Below are 20,294 nucleotides of genomic sequence, written 5' to 3' on the forward strand. Positions count from 1 at the left end.
AAGCAGAAACAAAGGCAGAAAATAAAAATAGCTGTCAGAAAAGAGCCCAGGCCCGAACCCAGCCTCAGCCTCCACACACACCCCAAAAGGGCTGGAGGTACAGAAGAGGCAGGGAAGGCTAAATGGCCTCCGAGACAAAACCTCGACCGTGGCCTCCTTCCCTGCCACCTCTACCCAAAATGACAGCAGCATCAGCATCGACAGCAGCAGAGTGAACGCCGCCTTCGGCACTGAAGCCTGGTGTCCAACCACCAATGGGAAAGCGCTGATTTGGGCAGAAATGGGAACCAATCATGCAGAAGAACCTAAGGCTGGGGACTCAAGTTTTTTCTACCCAAGGCCACAAAACAAATTAGCCAAGGGTTACACACATAAGAAGCAATTTAATCTCGGTTCTTTCTTCCTTAGAAAAGTGTGAAATGTGCAACTTGCCTAAGTCTGTAAATTACATGTGTATAGTGAAAATATTGGTGATGAAAGTGCAAGAAATGCCAGATGTAAATGTTAGCTCCACATTTCTACTAACTGGAGGAGGGATAAATAATAGCAATGGAATGAGGGAGAGCAAGGAACCAATGGGGAGGTGAGGGGCTGTTGGGAGGAAGGGGAGAGGAGAGACAGAGACAAAAAAGGGAAGAAAGGAGAAAGCCACAGGCTTGGAAGGTTTTGCTTAACTGCCAATGTTCTATACTCTTCACCTGGGTTATGGTAATAGAACTTTACCTACACTTAATGTTTTTTTAAGAAATACAGGTTGAGCTAATTATTATACAGGTCTACAGCTGCTTTAATCTCAAAATGCTAAACAAAAACAAAACCAAAAACAAAAGCCTCCAAAGAGTCAGGGAGGGACTAGACGACTAGAGAATGTAAAAAGGAACCTAACAGTTTTCATCAGAAGCTCACAAAGGAGGCCTCTGGCATGGTGGCCAACACAGACAAGGCCATCCAAGGTTGTGCTGAAAAACAAGTGGAATGGGTTCCCTGGTCAGGGTCCCAAAACATTCTGCACCGACAGGACCAGACCTTGAGGTCCAAAACTTGAACAAACTTCAGGGTGAGAAGGCATCTGAAAACTGGCACACTGGAAGAACAACTGCAGGAACTAGCGATGTTTAGGCTGGAGGGAGGGGAGCCTGTGACTGCTCTCTCTCTCCAGGTATTTGAAGGAGTGTCCTGTGCATCTATTCTGTGTTGCTCCACAGCATGCAGGTAATTACAAAGAGGCAGTCTGCCACCCGGTGTAAAACATAAGACGGTCTTTAGATCATTACAGCTGTCCCACAAAAGAATGGGATGCTCGAAAACTTGTGAGCTCCCTGTCCCAGTAAGCCTATGAGCCAGAGACTGCTAAGTGACCATCCGCAAAGAGTTTCACACATAAACAGTGCTGGATGATCATTAAATGAATTAATAATATTGTATGATGAAGCCCTGCAAAGAGAGCTGAGTCTTTTCACCTCCTAAAATGCTATGATTTGATTCTTTCCTCTTAAAGAAGCATTACTTGCTTAGGTTACAGGCCCGGTTTACTCATTCAACAATCTTCACTACTGAATGCCATGCCAGGCACCATGCTAGGTGTTAGAGATACAGCTGTAAACAAAAGTAAGTGCCTGCCCTCATGGGTTTACATTTTAGCTGGGGAGCCAGATAATAAACCAATAAATGTACACATCTGTATATAATGTATATTAGTGCTACAAAGGGAAAAAGGAGAGAAAAGCAATAGTGACAAGGGACACTACTTTAGAAAGTGCTTTCAGCAGAGACTTGAAGCCAAGTGAACTGTGAAAAGCCTTCCAGGCAGAAGGACGGCCAGGGCGAAGACCCTGAGTGGGAAGCACAGGTAGAAATGAGCCTGATCTACACCCCTGGGAAATAGCCTACGGGAAAATGTTTTGATCACAAGTGTTCAGACACAGGAGAAGTAATCAGATTTGGTTCCAGGCTTTACTACTTAGCAACTGTGTGGCTTTGGGCAAGACTTCACTGAGACTCAGTTTCTCCATCTATAAAATGGCAAGAAGAATCCCTACCAATCCCACGTCTCCTCGGGACCCAATGAGATAATGGGCATGAAAGTGCTTGAAAAGTCACACTGTCCTAGAGGTCCCTGTGGCTAATTTTATGAGCACGTTTCTTACCCAAGACCTCACACCCCAGAGAGCAGACAAGGTGTTATGCAACTGATTCCCCCACACTGCCTTGCACTTAGCTCTCAATAACTGTTTGCTGAACTTGAAAAGCATTAAAAATAACCCAGGGAAAATGTTCTGCCATTTCTTCTTCCTATTAAACTGCAGCACTTTCCCAGAATGCTCCAGAACAGTTTCTCTTCACCGTAATCCTTCGCTTTAGGGGAAGAACCAACTGAGTCACATCAGGGCAGTGTGTTCACGAGATAAACTTCCAGAAGTGGAGACAGGAATAAGTCCTGACTACTCCAGGGAAGGCTCCATGTTCTCTGTGCCACCTAGGCCTTTTGGGCCAGGCCAGGCCGCCAACAGAAGGGACCGAGGACTACCCTGGCACAAGTCAGGGCCTCCTGGGAAAGCCCTTGAGAGCCGGAGCAATACACAATATCCACAACATTCCAGTGCAGATTAAGAAGCCTTGCTCGAGTTCAGCTGCCTCACTCTACGGATGTGGAGACTGAAGCCCAGGTAAGTGAATAGCTGGTGCAAGGTCACTTCTTTGATTTTTTCCTTTTCAATTTTTTGGCTAACATATCCACTCTTGTGGTTGCAAAACCAAAAAGTATAAGAAGATACACAATTCTCCCTCCCATCCTCTCTCGTCTGCTGGGTTAACTACCCTACCCACTAAGCATCCCTCCAGAGTGTTTACACATACACAAATTCGGGATCTTATTTTTCTCCCTTTTACTACTAAAAACTAGCATATTATACTAAATCTTTGCTCTGCCTTTTTTTCATAGAGTTCGTGTAACAGAGTACACTTATTTTCAACTATTTTCCATTGTGTGAATGTGCCATCATTTTTCTTAACAGTCCCTTGATGATGAGTGTTTGGGTTGCTTCCCATCTTTTGCTATAAAAAATAATTTTGTGATATAGATAAGCTTGCACATGTCATTTGCATCCACCCAGCTTATTGATGAAAGAGCTGGAATCAGATCCTGCTTCTGACCTACAGGGTAGCAGTCAGAGCCGTGCAGTCCTACAATCTAATAGGCTCACCACCATCTTCCTATGTGTACAAGTTAACCTCCTTTCATTCGATAAATGCTACTTAGAACCTTCCAAATGCCAGGCACAACACCAGGCATACTGAAGACACACCAGGCATTGGGGATACAATCATAAAGGTATTCTTGCCTTCTGTCCTCAGAGTATCCAGTCTGGAGGGACAAGCAAAAGGGACCATTATAACATATAGGGGTAATTCAGTGCCTCAGAAACCATCTGACCTTTCTGGGCCAGTATCCCTGTCTGGAAATGGGTGTCTACACCTACACCTCAGGGGTGTTCTAATGGATCAAAAAGGCAATGCTTGCCAAATAACTGGCAAGCAAATCCCATGCAAGGCTCGCCGTGGGTACTCAATAAGGGGTACACCTCCTCTTGCCCCAGAGGAGTCTTGGTGAAGGCAAGGGCAGCGAGGCATTCCAGGCAAAAGGCATAGCATTGTCATGCCCACTCCACAACGAGCAATACTGTTTTCTTACAAGAGTCTGGAACATACTGCCACTTATTTTCTGAAGCAGCACCTAAGTCCCTAATTATGTCTTAGCCTGCTTTTTATTAAAGAACCATTTGCCCTTCTCCCACTTTCCAGCCCCTCCTCAGTATGTCTGAGGCACCCTGGGTGCTTCTCAGCCATGTGCACAAGCCCTCGCGTTTGGCATATGTCAGAGTCATAAGGGAAAACCCAGACACGTTTCCTAAGGCCCTGGCACAGAGAGGCATGGGCAGGCGCATGGGAAGTTGATTTTACTGGGATATCACTGAAAGTGTAAAATAATCATTTAAATGGGAAAAATATAAGGAGAAAAATCATTAAAGCTCACATTTATTTGGCTTACTTTTATGTGCTCTATTTCATAAGAAAACATTTAAAAAAATCAGAAATTGTGGCATTATCTGTTATGCTTTCCCAGGAACACGAAGGCAGGAGATTTTATGATAGAGAAGAGAAAGCAATGGCAGTCAGTGGTCTAGAGTATTTCCATGCTATCCCAAAGTAGCTCGGAGGGGGCAGGAGGTCAAAGCTGAGATTCCAGGTTAGATGAAGTGGCTTTGCACCTTGGGCTAGTTATTAACCTTTCTGAGCCTCAGTTCCCTCATCTGTTAGTGTGGGAATAATCCCAATCAGCTTGCAGCATTTCTGTATAGATCAAAGAAGAGTAAATACAGTGTCTGGCACATAGGTACTCAACAGGTAAAAACAAACAAAACACATATAAAAGATATTATGTTTTCCTCACTGTTTAGTATAAAGATGAAAATCTAGTGTCTTCCTTTTAGAAGCTCAAAGGAGAACACTAGGCATGAATTATCCAGCCCCCATAATACTGGGAGGCCAGGGGGCTGTTTTCCTAACAGGTTAATCAGCAAAGTCTTACTTCAACCAGTATCTCCTTTCAAATTTATGCAAGATGCCTGCTTCTAGATGAAAACTATCAGCCAATTATGGCTCATCCTGGTCCTTGGGAGAGGTGGGTGGCCAGCCACCGTATTTGTGACCACTGACTTAACTGGGGGCTTCTCTCCCCCATCCCCTGGGGGCCCTCTGAGTCCTGTTTCACTATCTTTGGTCAGAGGCATCAGTAGGGACTGGGATTATTCCCAGCCCACACAAAAAGCACCTGGACCCCCAAACCAGGATGAGAGAGTCTGAAAGGTCCAGATGGAATCCAAAATTCTATCTTGGGCTCCTCTCCAAGATAGAATACTGGTATTGCAGGGGCTCACACCTGTAATCCTAGCACTCTGGGAGGCCGAGGTACGAGGATTGCTTGAGCTCAGGAGTTCGAGACCAGCCTGAGCAAGAGTGGGACCCATCTCTATTTTCAATTTAAAAAAAAAAAAAAGGGAAAGAAAAGAAACACTGCTATTTCAGAAAGACCAATGGAAATCCCATTCTGATAGACAGCAAGAGCCTGTGGTTACCAAAATTGAGCAGCATCTCTGCCTGGGCAGGAAAAGACCAGCTTCAGGTAGTCAGCCCTTGCCTTGCCTGGAGGACTGATCGGTAGTTACAGATGCGTTTAAATTTTCTACCCCCTCCCACACCAAGCCATAAATGAGAAGATAAATCTATTATTGTTAATAAATGCAATCTGTTAGTCCAAATCTCTCTAAGTGTGAGTCTTGAGGATAGTAAAACACACTCCAGGATGAAAAGGCAGAGGGCCAGTGCCTGCAGTTGATGTGAGCAGAGCACTGGCCAGCTGCTACACTGTGTCCCTCTTTCGTATCATTTCATCTTTCCTACTAATCACTGCATGAGTTTGCACCTTAACCTTGTTGGGCCTTACCTTGCTTATGGGGAAGATGACTTGTAAGGTACTTCTAGATCAGATATGCCACAGTTCCAGCTCATGGGGTCCGAAGTCCAGTGTAGGTCACTTGATGTGTCTGCTCAAATGCCAGCTCCTCAGGGAGGCCTTCCTGGACCACCCATCCCCTTTAACACAGCTTTATGTGTCTTCGTGGCACTTACCACACCAGCTGCCATGCCTTTGTCTGATGTCACTACTGACCTCTCCCCCCGTGGCTTGGAAGCCCCATGTGGGCAGCATAGGTTATATGTTTGTCTAGCTCACTGCTGTAGCTAGAATGCCTAGAACAGAGCGCCCAGTATACAGCAAGCATTCCTCAATGTGTGTGGAGTGAATGAAGGAATGAATGAGTTAGACAAGCCTAGGGGTCAACAAGAAACACGGGGATTCCAATGCTGTACCACCCTTTACCATCTGGGCAACTCTGGGTAAGCCATGTACCCCTTCTGCAATATTTCCTATTTGCAGGAACCACCCCATTTCCCTGATTAACGTCAGACAGTAGCCGGCCAATGCTGCTCACCATCAGGGACATGTGTGGCCATAATAAGCCTCCTGGGGCTAACAAGTCATTTGCCTGATACAAGTCTGATTTCTGGAAGAGTGGGCACCTCTCGGACCAAGATCCACACCTCGCTGGAGTCTACTACGGCCACCCCTCAAACTCACACATTCTCACTTCCACATCTGACCTTGCCCTGCAGTTGCTCCTGACAATGGCCACACACTGGCCACTGGAACTGGCAGAAGGCTCCCACAGAGGCCAACTGCCTAAACCAAGTACCCTTTTGGCATTAAGAGGGCAGCCAGCACTGCATTTCAGCTCCTGCCACCCCCACCCCAAACAGCGGCCCTGGAGGGCTCTCTCTAGAAGCCTCCCCAGATTCACAGACCACACCTAAACGTACAGACACACCAGTACTCTTGACCAAGACACACAGAGGCATGTGTGCAACAGAGCTGCAAACTAGATGGGGGCTAGAAGGAGCGGAACCGCTCACTATGGCTGCAGGCCAAGCTCTGCAGACAGGCTTCATCAGGCCCACCAGAGACAGCTGGGAGCTTTACGAAGTACATGCCTGCCAGTCTTCCAAGGCCACCTCCAGGGTACACCCAAGTCTCCACAGGGAAGGGGAGACGTGCAAAAGTGGAAGGAATGCCCGGGTGGCTGTGATGGCCAGTTCCTGGCCCTCCATATGGAACAAGCCCCTGGGCCAAAACACACAGACCATTCCCACAGGCAGCCAGGGGCAGGCTGCAGAGCCACATCTGCCATCATCATGGAGCTTTCCTCTGTCCCAGCTGCAGGGGTCATGCTGGCTTCAAACTCTCAATGCTGCCCTCCGGCAGGGGGACCAACAAAGAGAGGAGTCACAAACGCACACCCAAGAAAGTGCCACTGGAATTATCCCAGAGGAGAATGCTGCTGTGTGACCTGGAAGGAAGACTTTTACCTTTATGTCACCTGGGTGGACACAATTTGCTCCCTTTGCTCCAGTGAATCAAGGAGGACTTCCTGGAGAAGGGGGCCTTCTCAGGAGCTGTCCGAATGAAAGATAAAGGACTAGGAGAGCCTGATCCAGAGTTCTGCAGCCAGGAGGGGAGTCCAGAGGCAAGAGGGGCTGACGTCACAGAAGGACAAAGCCAGGAGAAGAGCCCCCACCTGAAGGGAGCCCCTGGGGCAGGGGACACGAGCAGTTTGGCTCGTAACCCTCCAGTCCCACCTCCATAAAAAACTGGAGGGGGGAGCTCTGTCCTTCTCCTGGGCACCCCCTGCTTCAGCAGCTCCAGGTCCAAGAACTGCTTCCACCGCACACCATCTCAGACACTGAGCAAGGGCCTTATTCGGAGGGCTGGCTCCACCCCCACCGCCCCTTGTCCAAACAGCTCATTCAAGCCTGGGCGTTAAAGTCTAACCTTCAGGGTCTGTCTACAACACACGCCTGGACAAACCACATTTCTCTCAGTTCTGACAACAACCCCTGCAAAGCAGGTATTAACATTACTGTTACTTACCATTTTACAGATGTGGCAACCCAGTCTCAAAGAGGGGACCTGCCAAGCCCCTCAACCTGCAGTCCTCAGGCACTGCACCTGATTGCCTGGGCTGGGGGCGTCCTCCCTCTTACAAAACGTCCACTGGCCTCCCCATCCTCTGGAGATGAAGGATGGGCCAAGTCCAGTCTTGATAAATAAGTCCCACTCGACACTCCCAGTAGCAGCCACACAAGATACACGTAAACAAAAAGTGACAAGGGTGATGAACAGACCGTGGGTGTGTGGGAATTCCCCAGGGTGGAGGGGCATTGTGGGGACAGGCCAGAGTGGATCCCTGCACCCCAGCAGGTTAAATCCCTCGTCCTCCTTTCCTTTTTCCTGTTTGCCTTGCTCTGTTCTCCTCTGGTTTCCATTTAGTTATTTCTTCCTCCCTGCTGGGAAGCTCTGCACCCTGCCCCGATGGGGTGGTTCCCAACTGTGCTTTAGAGTCCCCTACAGAGCCTTCTAAAAATACATGGAGAGGGCACCACCCTGGGAGACTGATTCAGTAGCTGGGGCAGAGCCTGGGAATTTCTTCAGAGCCTCCTCCCGGTGGTTCTGACCCACAGCAGGCGTTGAGATCTCCTTTCCCGACCACGCGCCTCCTTCCCTCCTGTGTGGTGTGCTCCACCACCCCAAGCCCAACCCCAACGCAGGAACTAGGCAACGCCACTCTCTGTAACCACGTCCCCCACGCCTCCCCGCCCAGGACACAAGGACGGAATTCAAGAAATAAAGTTTGCTACACAAATACTTAAGCGGTATTTGCACAACTCCCCACCTCATTCTGGATGCTGGGCACACAGGCCATGTCAGGAAAGCGGGCTCCCCTCACCCTCCCTTCCCAGTCACACCACTCGGGCTTGCTCGTGAAGCTGTGGCTGAAGGGAGAGTTGGTTATGTAAAGTGGAGATGAGTCTCTCCCCTAGATCCTCGGTTTCTGATGAAATCTGAAGGCAATCCCTCTAAATTTACGGTTACAGGTCCTTGCCTACACCCTACCACCCCCACACATGCACACGTGCACTGTTCTCATGACTTCTGCAGGAGGCAGCAAATCCAGAAAGCCATACCTGGACACTGCTGGCTGCCGAGAGTTCCAGCACAACTTTGCTGAAGTCTCACCCAGAAACACAGCAGGCCTCTCTTCTAAGCTTCACTGTGCACCCCCCATCCCTGCTCTTCCAGCCTGCAGCAGCAGATCCTGCCTCACTTGTTCCCAGCCTGAAGATAAGCAGGAGAAAGCCACCCACGCACCCACTGGCCCCAAGTCTATGGCTGATGGAATCCTCTCACCATAGCCACTTCTTGATTTCTCAGGATATTTGCAGGGAGAACCCAGGGGTTTGCCTCTGTGGGACCTCAGGGATGACTGGAGGGGACTTTGGTGGATCTGTATACACAGCCTAACCAAGCTGGTATGTGGCAACAGAGCCTTGATTCGCTGGGGATCTCAGGCAAGCCAGTTTATCCAAGGGGGGCTGTGAATTTCCCCACCCCTACTCATCAAACACCTGGGCTGGGAAGATCTTAATAAGGAAATAGTATTTGGCAAGGTACGGGCATTTCTTTTACAGCATGACCTTTTGTAACTGAATTAAAAATAAAACAAGCAACTAATTAGAGCAGTGGTATAAGTCTGCCGAAGACTATCCAATGGGATGCAGGAAAAAAATATTAGGACTCAGCATTTTTTAACTTATCCTTTTTAATTTATATTTTTGGCATTACATTTTATAATATAAATATTTATATGCAGTATATGTGAATAATCCATAACTACAAGGTAGACATACTGGGACTCGTTCAAATTTTTACTGACAAGGGATGCAAAAGTCAGAAAAATGGGAAGACCACTGAGCTGAGAAAGTGTATGTACATCACCTACCCAGAGGCAAGTGAATCAGGAACTCACACCAACCTGGGGCGGAGGTGGGGGTTGGGGGAGAATCTGTGTTTCAGCGGCTTCATGCTCGGTTTATCAGACAGTGGGTGATGAAAGTGACAAGAAGATGTAAGTACCGCATTCCTTCACTCTATCAGTATTTCTAGAATGGTTATCATGTGCCAAGCACAGTGCTGAGCTTTGAGGATACACAATGGTGAGCAAAAGCAGGTCCCTTAAAATATGCAGTGCATCCGCTATGCAGGAGGACAGATACTAATTAAATACTCATAATCTGGAATGTCTAATTACAAACTGAAGCGCTTTAAAGAAGTTCTTTAAGAGTTTTATAACAAAAGAACCAGACCTAAACCTGAGGAAGGAGGATGAAGGAGACAGTAAAGATGATTAGATGCTAACCAGGTGACGGTGGCAGTCATAGCATGGAGCAGGTTTGAGGGAATGAGAGCCAGCTGATGAGGCCAGAGCAGAGAGAAGGGGGACAAAGGGCAGAAGAGAGGAAAAGGTCAGCAGTGGCTACACCACGCAGGACGCTGTCGGTCTTATTGAGGATTTTGGACTAAGAACAATGGTGAATTCTAGGTATGGTGTGACATGATTACATCTGTGTTTTGATAAGACCATCCTGGCTGAAGTTGGAAGCATGGCTTCCAGAGGACCAGACCAGGATGCAGGAGATCAGCTGGCAAGCGACAGAGGCTATTTTAAATCGACAAGACTTGTGATGGATGGAAAGAGGATCACGAGTGTGTGTGTGTGGGTGGTCGGCAGAGCAGGGTACATAGGTCACGGGCTCTCTTTGGACTTGAGAGCAAGATGCTGTTAGAATACCCAGGTGAAGATATCAGGCGGGTCTGGAGCTTAGCTAAGAGGTAAAAGTCAAATCCCAGGCAGCACAATGCACCTGCAGCTGTCAGTGAGGATGAGATTTCACAGGCAGGAAATACGGAATAAGAGGGCCCAGGGCCCAGGCTTGACTGAGTCAATATTTCACGGCTGCACACAGGAGAGCAAAAGGACACCAGAAACTGAGGAGTGACCAGAGCCAGAGGAGATATACCAGAGCCAGGGAGAGCCAAGGGGGGGCATAGTTCACGAAGGTCAAGGATGCTGGGCACTGCTGCTGAGGTGCCATGCAAGGGAAGAAATAAAGGCTTTTGGGATTCTCCGCACTATTTAGGAAACAAACTAGACCGAAGACGGCTGAGGAGTGAGAGGGGTGAGGGAACAGAGATGGTCACAGAAATTCAGGAAGTTAGAGTGTAAGAAGAGAGAGATGGGCAGTAGGTACAGTACAGTGGATACACGCTCAGGCAAGGGAGCCTTTCAGTTTGCTTTAGGAGGGGAGAAGCACCCTGAATTCGAGAAGAGTCCACACGAGAGGAGCAGCCAGGTGCCCAGGAGGAGAGAGGAACTGCAGGGAGGAGTGGAAAAGACCCAAAGGGCCTCTGAGCTGGGAAGGAATTTAGGTGAGCCTGGTTGAGGAATTGCTTAGGAAACCAGGTTTCAATTTTCTCTGTGAGGAGGACCTCGCAGCTGGGAGGGAAAGGGTGGAAGGTCAATGGGCAGCAGTTTGAGGAGTGGAGGTCTGAAACAGCTGCTGAGGACAGTGAGAAAAGCAGTTGCCCAGGAGAGGGACGAGTCATGACAATTGCCCTCAGTAGAAACTACCTAGAACCCAGTGCTGGGGCTGCTCCATGTTTAGATGTTATAGCTATTCCCAAATCTAGAAACACCACATTTACTATTGAAATTGCTTGTAGGGAAAAATAACTTCCAACAAGTGTGAATCTCCAGCTTCTAAACCTCTTTTCCCATGGAAAGAAATGTTACCTTTTCACATAATGTGTCTACTGGTAAGTTTGCTCTTTTTCAGTGAATGCTAGCTATGGTGTTGTAGCAGAGCAGACCACAATGGCAACAACAGCTAACGTGCGTGCGGTAGGTACTAGTACAACCTCATGTCACAGAGACCAAAAGGGAAAGCTCTGTGAGGTGAAGGGACATGCACGGCTGGAAGGTGGAAGGCAGGACACACCCTCAGGTGGTCTAGGTGGGAGACTCCGGGCCCCTTCTCCTCTTCTCAGTGTTGGAGTGTGGGTGCCCCAGGCAACCAACCCCTCCACCGCCTCTCCATGTGCTGCACACAGAAGGATAAGGGCTGTGGGCCATGAGGGCACAGAGAAGGGGTAGGGGAGCACAGTTGGCGGAGGGCCAGTGGCACAGCCAGGAAGCTTATAAGGCACCTGTTTGGGGTAGGAAGCTAGGCTAATGACTCCTTATGCTGTGCAAAGGTTTAGAGTGAGAAAGAGCTGGACAGAAGGAGTGTAGCTTGAGCCCATGAGCTGCACTGGTTTAAAACAGGAGAAATCACAATTGACCCTCAGTGAAGACTTCACAAAGCTACAAAAGGCATCTTCTCAACCCCCCCAAACCAAACGGCTAAGTATCTGGGTATGAAGGTAACTTAATACCCACCTTTTAATGTCTTTCAAACATTAACAAGTAATGAAATCAATTTATGGGTCAAAACCAGCTAGCTTTCTTTTTAATGAATATTTAATAAAGTGTTTTACATGTAGTAAGGGAGCAAGTTGTCAGTTTTTTTGCATAACGTACCAATGTATGTACATACTGAGTAGGGGTGTAAAACATATTTCTTACAATTGGAATCAAACAGTTTGAAAGCCACTGATCCAATTCAACACTCCCATTTTAGAGTGGAGAAAACAGAGGCCCAAAAAGGCCAAACAACTTGTCCAACATGGTTAACAGCAAAGCTGAGGACAGCATCCAAGTCTTTAATAGTTCTCTGGCAATTTCCTCACCAAACCGGAATCTCCAAAGGTAAATACCTCTGGGAAAAACAGCACTGACTTTAATCCACATTAGAGTAAATAACAGTAGAGTAGTAAGCCAATCTTTTAGATCTGCTGCCTGGAGCCGGTTTTGGTAAAGGAAACCAGTACACCAATGAATGCAGGGGGCAGCTGTGGTGCTAAAACAAAATAAATCCAAAATAAATCCGAGGGAAAACAAGGGGATTGTGGGGTGTGGCCCAGGAAACCCAGGACAGAGCTTGACGTGGTAGAATAAAGACAATTCATCTTATTTACAGACTTTGTATTAACAAGTGTCATCAGGACAAATAGACCTACAAGGAGGCTGCTGCCATGTCTGGGAAGGTGGCTCAGGGCTGTGGGTGCTTTGCTCATCCAGTTTCGACAAGTTTTATTAAATGAGAAGTTCTGAATAACAGATGCCTTCACAAATCGCCATCCCTGCCAGACTCCATCTCTTTAATGAAGACATCATTGTTGGGTATTCATCATTTGTCATATAATTCTATTTCAATGTGATACGAGATTCAGAATCAGGTCCATGTTTCTCTACTTGTTTGTGGGAGGAAGGCAACGGTGTTGGGGGGCAGGGCAGATCCTAGGAGACTAGAGAACCAGCTAAAGCAGGGGATGGACAGGCCAAAATAGGGGTTGGGGGAGGCGGCAGCAAACATCTCTAAGGGAGCACCCCCTCTGGACATCAGAATAATGAGCCTTCTCTTAAACCAAGTCAGAATTCAGGCCAGACAATTGGGCCAAGTTCATTCCACCAGGGCCCAGTCTCTACTCAGAAACAAGCTCTCTGCTCCTTTCCTAAGTGACTGCACCAAGGTAGAGAGGGCAGGCACAATGGTAAGGGGACATCTGAAGAGGATCCTACACAGTCTCTGTAAAGGCTCACCACAGCTCCAAAGTTTTTATTTCAATGTGGTGTAATTAATTTGGACTGAAGCTCTGGGATGGCCAGCCCTAATATTACAAAGAAGTATGGCAGACTGTTTAAGTCTAGAGTAAGTCACCTCGAGAGGCTGGGTTTGTAGTTTGTTGTCATAGCACAGGCTGCCATTATGGGGACTAGGATTTGTCCCCTCGAATTTATCTCCTCAGCCTGGCCAATCTTATAACATTCCTTCCACTCATTAGCTCAGGCACAAGAGTCTAGAGGGAAAAATAGGACCCTGAAACTCAAAGATACTTTGTTGCTGGTTCATTCCCCAGGAAATATGCACTAAGTAAGAGCAGCAGGCTGAAGCTAGAGATTCCAGGATTATCTGCAGTTTTCAGTGATCTGTGCCCTGAGAGTCTGATGTTAGCTACTAGGTACACAGCTGTCCCACCTTATGTAGGCCTCAAAGCTCAAACCATTATAGTTCAAAGCTCCTTCCCTCTACCTCTGAGAAGACATCTAGAATTTAAGAGTAACCACATAACTAAAAGATACACAAAAATTTTTTGAAATATTCTGAGTATACAACATAAAAGAATTTCAGGTGGCTATACAGAACTTCTCTAGAAAAGAGGAGTGCTCAATACTAGATGGGTAACAAATGACAATTTCTCTTCCTATGGAGGTTCTTAGATTAAGGCTGGTTTCCACTAGGTGCCAATTAGTTAAAGGGCACATACACAGTAGGACTTGGGAAGACCACACGCTAATACATGGTTTGCTTAAACAAAACACCAGAGCCCAGGGGCCCTGCCTCCAATCCACTAAACCAAACATTAGCAAACTTGTTCTGTAAAGGGGCCAGATAGTAAACTTTACCAAGAAGCAAAACTGAGAACACTACATAGGCACTTTTGTAACAAGAGAGAAAAGAGGCTGGGCCCGGTGGCTCACACCTATAATCCCAGCACTCTGGGTGGGAGGATTGCTTGAGCTCAGGAGTTCAAGACCAGCATGGGCAAGAGGGAGACACTGTCTCTACTAAAAAAATAGAAAAATTAGCTGGGCATCATGGCCCATGCCTATAGTCCCTGCTACTTGGGAGGCTGAGGCAGAAAGATCACTGGAGCCCAGGAGTTTGAGGTTGCAGCGAGCCACCATGACACCACTGCACTCTAGCCAGGGTGACAGAGCTAGACAATGTCTCAGGGAAAAAAAAAAAGAGAGAAAAAAAGACATTTTCACAATTCTTTTATTGATAAAATTCAAAATATATTGAGTACAATTTCTTTTTTGCAATGCAGGTCTGCTAGTGAGACAAGTAGAATTCTTTTGGAGGGGATAACATTTCACTTAATTGGGATTCAAAGTTATTGTTCCATATAATCAAATTGATTGCAATGTTTATATATACAAATTATTCTTAACTCATGGGCTGTAAAAAACCAGGCAGCTCAGATGCAGTTTGACAACCCCAGTGGTAAACCTATGTCCAGGGGCAGAACCTAGGAATTTGCATTTTACATGCTCCCCAGGCAATTCTGGTAATGGGCTACGTTAGGGCCCCAGTGGACTACACAATCCTCAAAGTTCCTACTGTCCACCAAAGGGGCCTCTGATTTTACAGTAGAACCCAGCTCTGCTGCCTGCCAGTTGTTTGACCTCTCCAAACCTTAGGTAATTCATCCTCACAATAGAGATATTGCACAACCCTTAAGGGGTTGTTGGGATGATTAAGTGAGATGATCCACGAGACGTTAGTAGTACGCTATGTCCCAAATACTAGGACATGCCAATTTTGTTCAGTTTTTGGGCTATAGATGCAGACTACATAAGAGTGGCTCCTGCTTGTCTTCTCATTACCCAAAATGTGTCCTCCAGCACCTAAAAGGCCAGATTCATTTCAGCCTAACCAGAGGTGATGTGCCAAACCAAATTCAATGTACGGCTTTCCCCTTAAAATGGCAATCCACAGTGCCTCTGGTCCTAAACCACACCCCACCATCTTCAACCAGAGACTACCCAGGTCTTTATTACAATCCCTTCAATTAACAGGAAACTCACTCCCTTCATAAGGTGGCACCACTCCAAAGTTGGAGAAGAAAAAGCTCTTCTCCACGTTGTCTTACAAAAAAAGGTGCTTCAAGGGAGGCAGTAGAGTGTAGAGGCTGAGTAGGCAGATTGGCTGTCTGAGACTGAATCCTGGTTCTGCCACTCATGAGTCATGTGATAACCGTCTGTGCCTCAATTTCCTTACTTGGTATACGAAAATAATAGTACCTACTTCATAGTGCTGTTGTGGGGACTAAATTAATTGATATGTATAATCCACTTAGAAATGTGCCAGGCACAGCATGGATGCCATGTAAGCATTAGTTAATATTGTTGTTGTTGTTATTCTAAACCCGGGAGAAGCTCAAAGTCATGCCTTGCAGTGTATCTGCCTTGCAGCGTATCTCCCTGAGAATAACACTATCACATACTGAGCACCTACTGAGGGCCAGGATCAAACCAGTTTTATTGCTACTTACTGATTAAATGGGATTATTGTTCGTTCCCATTTTACAAGTGAGGAAACCAAGCTTCAAAAAGGTAGGTTAAATTAATCTGCCCAAGGTCACAAGGGTAGGTTAAACAAATCATCCTACCTCCTAGTGGCAAGGGGAATTCAAATCCACATCTGTGTAGTCCCTGAGCCCAGCTTCCCCCTGGAGCCCCCAGACTCAAAACTACCATCAGCAGCAGCAGCACCCAGTAACAGAACTCAACTGACCGTGACTATACAGAACTCATGCTCAATTTTCTGCCTGTGAATTCCTGGTTGGTTTGCATAAACAGAAGTTAATATCATGCCACTTGAACCCAATTAGGCAGTAAGTCAGCCTGGAAAACATCATGCGATGTATTCCAAAGGTCAAGTAAAAGCTGGCTTCCAAGGCAGCCTTTGCTGGACACTGCCATGAAAGTTAGTCTCTATGTGGACACCAGAGTTCAACCAGTGAGGTGCTTAACCAGCACCTATATCGGCTTTTTAAAAGTCCCAGAGAGAGAGACGGCAGCATCGGAGAACGCAACACGACAAATTTTCTGGCTCTTAAGTCAATAGCCAGAGGAAGACGGTTTACTTTTTTCAAAAGCAAACTTTATTACCTCTCCTTTTGGCTTAGGATCATATTTACTATTGTAGCTGCCTTCCCCCAGGCAAAAATAAAAGCGGAAAGGGCAGGAAAAGAGCGAGAGGGGCTTCTCTACCTCGCAGGGCGCTGCAACACCCACCTGAAACGCGGAGCTCGACCTACCTTCCCGGAGAGCCCAGCCCAGGAGGGCGTTTCCCCAACACAACGACAACTCTTCCCTCCCGGGTAAGAGGCTGCTGTCCTTGGCTTCAGTCAGGGCCACTGGAGTCGCGTGTGCGACCCCCTCCCCCAGCCAAAAGAAACCTCTTGTTTAATTTTCCCCTCACCCTATCACTTCCGCCGAAGGAGCAAACACCACAGCGAACGGTTAGTCCTTAAGGCCACATTTAACTACGTCTAGAACGCCTGCAGGAGGAACAGCGAGATACCCGAGAGAAGGGCGGGGGAGGTAGGGAGCGCGATGGGGGGGGGGGACTTGCAAAGAGGATCGTCGTCCTCCCAGAGCAACAGCCGCCCTGACGCGCCAGCAAAGCCTCAGGCCGCTGGCGGGGGGTGAAAACCCCCATCGGGGGCCAGAGCACAACTGGGGGTCCCCGGAGCCGGCTCCCCCAGCCGCCTCCGCGCCGGAGGCCGTCGGGGCGATGGCGCAAGACTCCACTCCCCCCGCCCCCCACAGCGACAACAGCCACGGTGACAAAATGGCAGCCCGGCGCCCGGCAGTCGTGCCACAGGCGCGCAAGGGCCTCGGCGGCTGCCCCCGCCCCCCAATAACGCCACGGCGCCCTTCGGGCCCAGCCCCAGGCGAGCCTAGTTGTTCAAAATCGTAATAACAAATAAAACACCTGGAGCTCGAAACCAGCTCGGGAAAGCAAGAGGCCCGCCCGGCGGCGCCGCGCCCCGGCCGGCGCGAAAGGCGCCCCCGCCGCCCGCCCGCGCCCCGCGCCGCATGGAGCCCGGAGCCCGCATTCCGAGCCCCGCGCGCCGCGCCGGCCCCGCCGTGGGGGAGGGGCGGGGCGGGCTGCGAGAGACCCGGGAAACATGGCTGCTCGTCCTATTTCGGCGTCGCGGCGTGGCCACCAGCCCCCGGATCCGAGTTGGGAGAGGTTCTGAAGGTGGGTTTGTGGGGGTCCGGGGAAGCGCGGCGGGGAGGGGCGCAGGGGGCGCTCTCCCGGAGCTATTTGTCTTAAGAACGTTTTTTAAAAAATACAGTTCCTCCTCCCCCACCCCTTTTGTCCCTCTTTCGCTAGCTTTCTCCCCTCCCCCCCCAAATGTGCAGAAAGTGCCCCCTCCTCCGCCACCCGCGCCCCACCCCGCCTCAAGGCAGGGGGCAGGCGTGTGGGCCGGGAGACTCGGAGGCGAGGGGGCGAAGCGTGAGAAATCGCTCCCAGTTCGGCGCGCCGCGCGCCCCTCCCCCAGCACACACACTCGGGGAAGTTTAAAGAGCCGGTTCGACCCGCTTTCGATCTCGCTCCTAGTTGGCCAGCAGCGTTGACCGGGTTTGCTGGGCGAACCTCGCCTCCACAGCTGGCAGCCGCAACCCCGGCCCCTACTTGGCGCCCTTCCCCCTCCGCACAGGGGGCTTCCGGAAAGTACGCGGGAAGACCGTGCTCCGGCCCCCTCCCCCACCACCACACCCAGCCCCCAAATGGTCCGGCTCCGGGTCCAAGCCCCGACGAAACCCGCCGGGGAAAGCAAAAGCGCCCGCAAATTGTTCGCGGAAACTCCAGCCTCTCCGGCGGCACCCCTCCCCTCCGGCGGCCACCCCTCTCCCCGCCCTGCGCGCCATAAGGCACTCGCACGTCTACAGTCCACAGCTGCGTTATGATGGGAAGGGGGAGACAAAAAGGATCTTGTTTTCAAAAGTCTCACTCAGGTTTGGGGGAGGAACTAGGGAAAGAGGAAGCAAGGCCTGCCTTCGCCAGGGATTCGGGTTTAACGGGCTGGAGGGGCGACAGGTCAGAGCAGAGTGCTGCCCAAATCCCCAACTCTGTAGAACCCCAGCCACGGAGGCTGGGGGTGTCCGCTCGCCCCCGGTCACCCCGGAGGGGCCGAGTGGGGAGTTGGCCGGCGTCTCCGCCCCAGACCCAGGGTCTCCACCGCTAAGCCGCCAACTCGCATAAAACACTCATGTTTGGAAGCGAGAGCGAGACAGAAATAAAAAGGAGCGTTCCAGTCACCCACCTCACCTTCCCCCTCCTCGGGTTGGGCTTTCGCCCGAGCCCCCCAATTTCCACCCGTGCAAGTTTCCTCCGGCCGTCTCCCGCCGCTGCCCAATCAATAACGGCGGCGAAGGCAAACTCCCATCGCGGAGCTGCGTGTTTGCCGTGCCCGCATAAGCGCGGACCCAGCCAGTACCCACCACGGGCACCGGCTCTGGGCAGCTCGCGTCCTGACAAAGTTTCCCGTGCCCGTTTATCAACCGGGCGCCGAATGGCTGCCGGGGAGCCCACCCCTGAGAACGACGGGCCAGGGGTTCGAGCCGGGGGCGCCAAGGCCCGACGGCTGGCATCTTAGCGAGGCTGGAGGGAGCCGGGGCGAGGGGGACCGGGACGTAGCCTTCGGGCAACTTGCACTAGCGATCGCTCGAGGTGGGGAGGCACGGGGATTATCTGTGCCTTTGCACGTTCGAAAATCCCTCCCCCTCCTTCTAATTTATCCTCCCTTCGAAGGAAAGGAAGAAACATCAGCATCTGGCCCGAAGGTGGGGTGGAAAGAGTGAGGGAGAGAGAGGAGGAGAGGCAGGGAGGCAGAGAAAGGGAGGGAGGGAGAGAAAGGGCGCGTTCACGAACACTACAAAGTTACAAATATGGCTCCCCCGTCTCTCGCCTCATCACTGCAAAGAAATGAAGACGCACTTTAAACTCGAGCCCTTCCCAACTCCGCGGCAGCCCCCTCCCCATGCGCTCTCCCCGGGGGCCTCGGCCCACATTTATCAGAAACTAAACCGGACTCGCGAAGCCCAAAACTTATTGTGTGTGCGAGCGAGCGAGAGAAAGGGAGGGGGGAGGCGCAGGAGGGGGGCGGGAAGGGGGATACATTTATAAAATATAAACCCCCTTTTTTGTTGTTAAATCCAGGAGGCAGCCCCTCTCCTCCTCCTCCCTCGTTAATCTTCCCCCCAGACGGAGTCACGGGAGCAGCGAGCTCCAAGGGTTATTTGCCTCGTTCTCTCCGACCCAAACGCGTGCGCCCGCTGGCCCCGATGGGTGCACACTCGCACGCACACTCTCGCACCCACACTCGCACACGCGGGGCACACGCACAGGTAGTCACACACCAAGGGCAGCGGCGGCGAAAGCCGGAACAGGCTCGGATGGCATTGCAACCCCCCAGCCCTGCAATTCATTTGCAGTCCGACCTCCAAACCCGCACCTCCTGGGCGACCCCCCTCAAAAAAAAGTGCCTCCCCCCAACGCACACACACACAAAGTAGGAGAATGGACCGACAGAGATATTTTTGGCAAATGCTCACATCAGAGGGCGTCCTGTTCCGCAGCTCTAAATGAATCCGTTTGTCCATCTCCATCTCTCGCGCTCGCTCTCTGCAGAGGCTCCCGCGCCGGCGGAATTCAATCAATAAACCCCGAACCCACGGCCGCGCGTTTTAGGACTTTGAAGGCTCAACCAGCTCCGCTCGGTTCTCGAGCCCCCAGCACCCGCGGCGCACACTAACCTGATCACCGTGGAGGCGGGATCTGCGGCCCGCGGACGAGCGGCAGCAGCTTGAGCCAATCGCCGCCGAGGGTCTCCGGGCAACAGCCAATGGTGGCGGCGGCGGGGGGGAAGGGACCAATAGATGGACTGCGCAGCCGGCCAGGGAGGCTCAGCCATTTGGTTGTGGTGCCGGAGACGGACCCCTTTAGATTTCGGGGCGGCTGAGGAGCGCGGCGGCAGCTCGGTGGCTGAGTGAGGGGGGTGGGCGGAATGGCGGGGGAAGGGAAGGTGACTGTGCCTCGAGGGC

The 20,294-nt window shown here is 50.2% G+C and overlaps 1 protein-coding gene across 2 annotated transcripts in view; it reads right to left on the bottom strand.

Annotated features, from left to right (window-relative positions):
* Positions 1 to 20,027, bottom strand: part of ANP32A (acidic nuclear phosphoprotein 32 family member A) — a 38,961-nt gene extending 18,934 nt beyond the window's left edge. The window contains exon 1 of one of the 2 annotated variants that reach the window (XM_045530616.1): positions 19,806 to 20,027. In XM_045530616.1, coding sequence (XP_045386572.1) covers positions 19,806 to 19,859 — 54 coding nt within the window. In that variant the 5' untranslated portion in view covers positions 19,860 to 20,027. Of the gene's footprint in view, positions 1 to 8,345; positions 8,620 to 19,805 lie in introns of those variants that run through there. The other variant, XM_045530622.1, reaches the window with a different exon arrangement.
* Positions 20,028 to 20,294: the final 267 nt, after the last annotated feature.

The sequence above is a fragment of the Lemur catta genome, chromosome 1, assembly GCF_020740605.2.
Source record: "Lemur catta isolate mLemCat1 chromosome 1, mLemCat1.pri, whole genome shotgun sequence".
NCBI classification, from domain to species: Eukaryota; Metazoa; Chordata; class Mammalia; order Primates; family Lemuridae; genus Lemur; species Lemur catta.